The following is an 8,515-nucleotide window of genomic DNA, read 5'->3' on the forward strand; positions in this document are numbered from 1 at the left end:
TAAGAATTCCTTCTTTTTTACAGCAGCATAGTATTCCATTGTGTAGATGTACCACAGTTCTAGTAGTTTTTTAATATAGTCTTTAAGGTTTTCTATATACAATATCATGTCATCTGCAAAAAAAATGACAGTTTTACTTCTTATTTTTCAATTTGGATGCCTTTTATTTCTTCTTCTTATCTGATCACTATGGCTAGCTCTTCCAGTATTATGTTGAGTAGGAGTGGTGAAAGTCTGCATCCCTGTCTTGTTTCTGTTCTTAGAGAAATGGTTTTAGTTTTTGCCCATTGAGTATGATGTTAGCTGTAGGCTTATGATATAAGGCTTTTATTATGTTGAGGTATGATTCCTCTAATTCCCACTTTGCTGAGAGTTTTTATCAAGAAAGGGTGTTGGATTTTGTCAAATGCTTTTTCTGCATCAATTGATATGATTGTGATTTTTGTCTCTCAATTTGTTTATGTGATGTATCACGTTTATTGATTTGCAGATATTGTACCAGCCTTGCATCCCAGAATAAATCCCACTTGGTCATGGTGTATGATCTTTCTAAAATAATGCTGGATCCAATTTGCTAGAATTTTGTTGAGAATTTTAGCATCATTAGGGATATTGGCCTGTAATTCTCTTTCTTTGTAGAGTCTTTATCTGGTTTTGGAATTAGGGTAATGCTGGCTTTATAGAAAGAGCTTGGAAGTGTGCCTTCCTCTTGAAGTTTTTGGAATAGTCTGAGGAGGATAGGCTTTAGTTTTTCTTTGAATACGTGATAGAACTCCTCTGTAAACCTGTCCAGACCAGGGCTTTTGTTTGCTGGAATATTTTTTTAGTACTGCTTCAATTTCATTGGTATTTATAGGCCTATTCAGTTTTTTTTTTTCTGATTGAATTTTGGAAGAATATGTCCATTTCATCTAGGTTGTCCAGTTTGTTGGAGTAGAGTTTTTTATAGTATTTTTTACAGTCCTTTATATTTCTGTGGGGTCTGTTGTTACTTCACTTCTTTCATTTCTATTTCATTTTGTTTATTTGGGTCCTCTCTCTTTGTTTTTTGGTGAGCCTGGCTAGAGTTTCATTAGTCTTGTTTATCCTTTCGAAGAGCCAGCTATTGATTTTATTGACCTTTTGTATTGTTTGTTGTTGTTTTTTTTGGCCTCTATGTTTTTTATTTCAAGTCTGATCTTTATTTTTTCCTTCCTTCTGCGTACTCTGGGCTTTTCTTGTTGCTCTGTTTCAAATTCTTTAAGTTGTTGGGTTAGTTAATTTATTACAATTTTTTTCATGTTTTTGAGGTAGGCCTGTAGAGCTATGAACTTTCCTTTCAGGTCAGGACTGCTTTTACTATGTCCCATAGATTTTGAATTGTTGTGTTTTCATTGTCATTTGTTACCAGGATGCTTTTTATGTCTTCTTTGATCTCTTTGGTAACCCAGTCATTGTTTAATAGCATACTATTGAGTCTCCACATATTTGATTTTTTTCATTGTTTTTATTGTTGATTTCTAATTTTATGCCATTGTGATCTGAGAAGATGCTTGATATGATTTCAGTCTTCTTGAATTGGAAGAGACTTTGTGTGTGTCCCAATATGTTGTCTATCTTTGAAAATGTGCACTTTAGATTAATGTATATTCTGTAGCTTTGAGGTGAAATGTTCTGAAGATGTTAGTTGCGTCCATCTGATCTAGTGAGTTATTTAGGATCGATGTTTCTTTGTTGATTTTTTTTGTTTAGAGGATTTATCCAGTGGTATCAATGGGGCGTTTAAGTCCCCTCCTAAAATTATATTGCTGTCAATCTCACCTTGATATTCTCCAGAAGTTTTTTTTATGTATTTGGGTGCTCCTGTATTGGGTGCATATAGTATGTTTACCAGAGTTACATTCTCTTGTTGAAGTGCTCCCTTTAGCATTATGAAGTGACCTCCCTTATCTCTTGTTATAGCCTTCACTTTGAGGTCTATTTTGTTTGATATAAGTATTGCTACTCCAGCTTTTTTTTTCATTTCCATTTGCCTGAAAAACCTTTTTCCATCCCTTCACTATCATTCTGTGTGAGTCCTTTGTTCTGAGTACTTACCGAGGATACCACATGCTATCATGTGCCCAGTGGTTCAAAAGAAACTTCGGATTGGTGGTTTGTAGTTGTTTTGTTTTTATTTTTGTAACACAAAAGAGGGAGAAAGGCAAAGGAACGGCCCAACCAAGGCCCCACAACAGCATCTGAGGCACATGTCTGTGTGGATTTGTTATGAAAAAAGTTTCAGGTCTGTCTCAGGAAAAATCCCTGGACTGTCAATCTCAGTGCAAAGACCTTAAAATGAAAACTTCCCATCTGTTTGCCACACAGGGATCCAACAAGAGATACAAAACAAACCTATTTGGAAAATGCCCCCGATAACACAAGGGGGAAGGCTCTACAGATGCATTCACACACAGAACCTTCCAGGAATCAAGTTGGCTGCGACTTCACAAAATCAAAACCACCAAATAATATTTTCAACTGTAGAAATGCTGGCTTAAGAAAAGGACTTAATGCCCTGGCGGTGTGGCTTGGTTGATTGGAGCACTGTCCTGTACACCAAAAGGTTGCAGTTTCAATTCCCAGTCAGGGCACATATCCAGGTTGCGGGTCCCATCCCCAGTCAGGGTACATGCCGGAGGCAGTAGATTGATGATGTTTTTCTCACATCAATGTTTCTCTCTCTCTCCCTTCTTCTATTAAAAATCAATTTTTAAAAAGACAACATAAAGAGGAGGACCACAAAATGCACAGGTGGGGTCCCCCCAACACCTGCCTCTTTTTTTCTGTTCTGAACAGACTCATGGACTGGAGCAGACATGCAGCCTGTTGGGGGAGGGCTTAAGTCTCTGGGTAACGCAGGGCCAGCTCACTGTTTACCCGCCTGCCTGCCGGGCTTCTTTTCTGGCTGACCTCTGCCAGTGCCTGGGATCCCGCCTCTGCCATGGCCGCCAAACACACCTCGTCCAGCACCCCCCATGCCACGGCCTTTCTGCTGCTTCTGCTGCTGCAGGCCCCCACGGCCACGACCCTTGGCCACCACCTCTTCTTTGACCATGTCAATGATCTCATCGGGGATGCGCAGGTACTTGATGGTGCTGCCGCGGATGTAGCACTCGGGCATTCGCCAGAACTTGTCCCCATCCCTAGATGTGCATATCACCTCGCGCAGGTTGATGTTCATCCAGTTGTCACAGCTTACCAGGTGCCCATTGTACGTCTCCCCGTTTTTAAGCTCCACTAACATGGGGTGATTCTGAGCCGTCTTCAGCAGTGACAACGGGAGCATGGTGGCGGCAGGCACCTGGCCCGCCGGTCACTTCCACCGCGGCCGCCTCCGTTCACGCGCCCGCAGGTCTGGGTCATGTTTTCTTATCCATTCACCTACCCGGTCTTTTAATTGGAGTATTTAATCCATTTGCATTTAAGGTTATTATTGACAGGTACTTGTTTGTTGCCATTTTTATTCTTTATGCCTGTGTTCCTTCTTCCCTTTCTATTTCTTCTTTTTACAGTAGTTCCTTTAGCACTTCTTGCATTGCTGGCTTGTTGGTAATAAACTCCCTTAGCCCAGTTTTGTCTGTGAAGCTCCTGATTTCACCTTCAATTTGGAATGATAGCTTTGTTGGGTATATTATTCTTGGATTCAGTTCCTTGCTTTGCATCACATTGTATTTTTCATTCCATTTCCTTCTGTTCTGATGTGTTTCTGTTTAGAAATCAGTAGACAGTCTAATGGGAGATCCCTTATACACAGTGGTTCTCAACTTCCTAATACCAAGACCCTTTAATACAGTTCCTCATGTTGTGGTGACCCCCAATTTCATTGTTACAAATTGAACATAATTAAAGCATAGTGATTAATCACAAAAACAATATGTAATTATATATGTGTTTTCCAATGGTCTTAGGCGACCCCTGTGAAAGGGTCGCGACCCACAGGTTGAGAACCACTGCATAGGAACTTGCTGTCTCTCTCTGGCAGCCTTTAATATTCTTTTTATGTCATTGGTATTTGCCAGTTTAACTATCCTGTGTTCTCTGTCAGCCTTTAAGATTCTTTGTTGTTGGTGTTTGCCAGTTTGATTTTGCTGTGTGTTGGTGTTGGTCTTTTTGGGTTCATCTTGTTTGGGAATCTGTGTCCTTCTTGGACTTGTGTCAGTTTTTTCATCCCAATATCATTGAAGTTTTCTGTCATTATTTCTTCAAACAGGTTTTCTGTTCCTTGCTCAGTTTCCTCTCCTTCTGGCACCTCTATTATGCGGATGTTGTTTTGTTTCGTAGTGTCTCTAAGTTCCCTTAGGCTCTCCTCCTGCTTTTGAAGTTTTTTTTCCTGTTGATGCTCTACTTGGGTGTTTTTCTTCTACCTTGTCCTGTAGCTTGCTGATGCGGTCCTCAGCTTCTTCTAGTCTACTGTTGATACCTTCCATTGTGTTCTTTATTGCTGCTATGTCATTCTTCATTTCCTCTTGGTTCTTTTTCATTTGATTCAAGAACACATGTTCTTGAATTTGTCTTCCATCCTTTTCAGCATCCTTATAACCATTGCTCTGAATTTTTTCTCTGAAAAATTGCTTGCCTCCATTTCATTTACTTCCTTTCCTGGTGATTCCTCCTTTCTTTTATTTGGGCATCTTTTTTGTCTCCCCATTTTTGTTGTTCCTTTGTGGTTATTTCCGTGTATTAGATCCAACTTCTATGTCACACAGATTTTTTTCAGTTGTCTTACATAGTGATGTTTTGTGGGACCCAGTGGTGCAATCTCTTAGGTCGTCTGGGCTGGGTATTCTAAGGATACCTCCTACTTTGGATATTTGGGTTTTCTTGGTGACTTGGGCTTGAGTGTTATTGTTTCATTTGTGGATGGAGTATCCTCTCAGGGTGTCTTGTTATGTGGCTTACTCTCTACCACATTGACTGAACAGCACAAAATGCAACACGACAGAATACAACATAAAGGGAACAAAACACAAATGTACTCATGACACCAATAACTCCAATTAAAGTGCCCACCAGAGAAAAGAGATATTGGAGAGAGAAAAGAGAGTTAAAAATGATATTGAAGAAAGGAAAAAAAGGTAGAGAAAATGAAAAGAAGAAAAAAGAAGTGGAAAAATATGCATATATTCTGAGAAAACTCCAAAAAAAAAAAATAAACCAAAAATACCAACAGCAAACACCCAGAAAAAAGGTGGGAATGTAATCTGTAGAGGCAGCATTTATATCCTGAAAGTAAGGTAAAGAAAGTGACTGAATAGGGGAATGTCTTTGGTTCATTATAGAGGAGGTAGAAAGAGAATGAGTGGATAAGAAGAAAAGTAAAAACAAAATAATCAATAAATTTTAAAAATCTGTAATAATAAAAGCATAATATGCTAATTAGACTGGACATCCTTCCAGACGACCTTCCAGATGAAGACGGGGCTGCAGAGGAACCCTGGGTGCCTGCAAATGGCCAGATGAAAGCCCGGGTCCCAGGTGCCAGAGGGAAGCAAGGCCTGCTCTTGCATGAATTTCTTGCATCAGGCCTCTAGTAAAAAGATACAAACAAACAAAAACAATTTTTAAATATTTATCTATATATTCATCTATTTCTGGAAAAGGAGGATAAAGGAGAGAGCATATAGGCTTGAGTTTGGTGAGTGAAATTAATTAAGCAATTAGGAGAAGAAGAGAGCAAGAGAGGAGAGGAAAAACAAAAGCATTAAAAAATTGACTAGCGAGGAAAAAGAAAAGAGAAGGGTGCATGGACTTGGAGCAGAGGAGAGGAAATGAGATATATGAGTAAGCGAACAGAAACTACAATAATAATAAAAATCGTCAATAAAGCAGATTAAGAAGATTAATTTTTAACAAGGGGTAAAAATAAAGGGAAGAGAAAAACTGAAGTAGGGGCAGGATAAGAGAAACAGAATGAGAGGATGGACAACCAAGATGGCAGCATAGGTAAGCACCTGTACTTGCTGCCTCTCACAACCACATAAAACTCCAACTAAAAGACAAAACAAATATCATCCAGAACTACAGGAAAGCTGGTTGAGTGGAAGTTATACTACTAGAAGGAAATAAAAAAGCACATTGAGACGGGTAAGATGTGCAGAGATGCGGAAGTGTGGAGGTATGGCGCACACACGTGCGAAATGGCTGGCAACTGGGTGCGCTGTGGAGGAAGATAAAAGCCCCCGATTGCTCCAAGCTCCAGTTTTGGCTGAGACTCTGGGGGCCCAGACTCATACGGGGAGAAACTGGGCTGTCTGGCATCTGGCCGGGACGCGAGGGAGGCTTTCTCTCAGAGGTGCTCACAGTGATCATTGTTCCTGCACGAGGCCGTGGGACACAGAGACCCGGGGAACTCTCTGGGGAAGGGCTGATTGGCAGCCATTGCTGTTTTCTCTTCCCTGAGACCCCTCCCCACCTAATTCACAGCCCCATCCAAGCTGTGCACAGCGACTTTTGCATATGAATGGCCTGTCATTTTGCAATCTAAAACCTAACGAGCTGCAGCTAGGTCAGAGAACTCCAAAGCTTCCCAAAGGCCTAACCCTGCAACAGCAGTCTACATTGCTTCACAGCTGGGCATCATCTGGGCACTTCCAAACCCCAAACAAAGAGGAGGAATCTGCAGATCTCTCTGTAGCTCCTGCTGGATGGCCTCAGGCATTGGCTTACTTTGGACCGCCTTGGAAATCCAAGAGCCAGTGTACCCAGTGGTCAGTGTGAGAACATATCAGATTACAATTCTTCACATTTATGAGAGACACACTCAAGGGGCAGACTCAGTGAGCACAAAAGCCCCACTGAAGCAAGTCCTGCCCCATAAGGGTGTTTCCAGCACAGCAGATCTCCGATTATAGACACAGCTGGTCCTCATAGCCAATTGGCCTGAGGTCAATTCCTCCCAGTGATACCAACAGCAGTCAAGGCTTAACTACAACAAGACTGTGCACACAGCACACGAAGGGGTGCACCAAGAGTGTCCACCTCAGGTATTTGGGGAGGCTGAGCCAGTGGGCCCTATAGGATACCTAGCACAGAAAGCCACTCTAGAGTTCAACACAGTTATAAGGTTACTCAAGGATCTTGTAGAAACCTCCGAGAAATATAGTGAGACCCTCAAGGATATGAAAAAGGACCACCAAGAAATTAAGCATACACTGACTGAAATAAAGAATAATATACAGAGATCCAACAGCAGACTAGAGGATCCCAAGAATCAAGTCAAAGATTTGAAATATGAAGAAGCAAAAAACACCCAACCAGAAAAGCAAAAAGAAAAAAGAATACAAAAATCGCGGCAGACACAGCTGATTCACACAGCCAGTCGGCCTGGTGGTCAAATCCCTCTAGTATTAACTACAACAATCAAGGCTCAACTAGAACAAGACTGCGCACAAAGACCACTAGGGGGTGCACCAAGAAAGCATAAAAAATGCGGAGACAAAAAAACATGACAGAAATGGAGGATATAGAGCTAAAAAACGCAATTTTGAGGGCTTGCAATAAACTTTTGGAGAGCTTCACGAAAACTAATGAGACCCTCGATGCTATGATAAAGAAACTAGAAATTAAGCATACACGCTCTGAAATAAAGAATATTACACCCAATAGCAGACCAGAGGAGCGCAAGAATCAAGTCAAAGATTTGAAATGCGAAGAAGCAAAAAACACCCAACCGGAAAAGCAAAATGAAAAAAGAATCCGAAAATACGAAGATAGTGTAAGGAGCCTCTGGGACAGCTTCAAGCGTACCAACATCCGAATTATAGGGGTGCCAGAAGAAGAGAGAGAGCAAGATATTGAAAACCTATTTGAAGAAATAATGACAGAAAACTTCCCCTACCTGGTGAAAGAAATAGACTTACAAGTCCAGGAAGCGCAGAGAACCCCAAACAAAAGGAATCCAAAGAGGACCACACCAAGACACATCATAATTAAAATGCCAAGAGCAAAAGACAAAGAGAGAATCTTAAAAGCAGCAAGAGAAAAAAAGTCAGTTACCTATAAGGGAGTACCCATACGACTGTCAGCTGATTTCTCAACAGAAACTTTGCAGGCCAGAAGGGAGTGGCAAGAAATATTCAAAGTGATGAATAGCAAGAACCTACAACCAAGATTACTTTATCCAGCAAAGCTATCATTCAGAATTGAAGGTCAGATAAAGAGCTTCACAGATAAGGAAAAGCTAAAGGAGTTCATCACCACCAAACCAGTATTATATGAAATGCTGAAAGGTATCCTTTAAGAAGAGGAAGAAGAAGAAAAAGGTAAAGATACAAATTATGAACAACAAATACACATCTATCAACAAGTGAATCTAAAAATCAAGTGAATAAAAAATCTGATGAACAGAATAAACTGGTGAATATAATAGAATCAGGGGCATAGAAAGGGAGTGGACGGACAATTCTTGGGGGGAAGGGAATGTGGGGGGTGTGGGAAGAGATTGGACGAAAATCTTACACCTATGGACGAGGACAGTGGGGTGGGGTAAGGGCAT

The 8,515-nt window shown here is 40.8% G+C and overlaps 2 protein-coding genes across 3 annotated transcripts in view; one reads left to right on the plus strand and one right to left on the minus strand.

Moving 5' to 3' along the window:
- BEND5 (BEN domain containing 5) overlaps window positions 1-8,515 on the plus strand; it is a 1,007,185-nt gene that overhangs the window by 189,839 nt on the left and 808,831 nt on the right. The gene's annotated exons all lie outside the window — the stretch shown is intronic.
- On the minus strand, window positions 2,740-3,369 carry LOC102261004 (U6 snRNA-associated Sm-like protein LSm4). The gene has a single exon (XM_005872512.2). It carries the CDS (start codon window positions 3,305-3,307, stop codon window positions 2,888-2,890), a length of 420 nt encoding a protein of 139 aa, XP_005872574.1. The 5' UTR covers window positions 3,308-3,369; the 3' UTR covers window positions 2,740-2,887.

This window comes from Myotis brandtii, unplaced genomic scaffold (genome assembly GCF_000412655.1).
Source record: "Myotis brandtii unplaced genomic scaffold, ASM41265v1 scaffold382, whole genome shotgun sequence".
Lineage (NCBI taxonomy): Eukaryota > Metazoa > Chordata > Mammalia > Chiroptera > Vespertilionidae > Myotis > Myotis brandtii.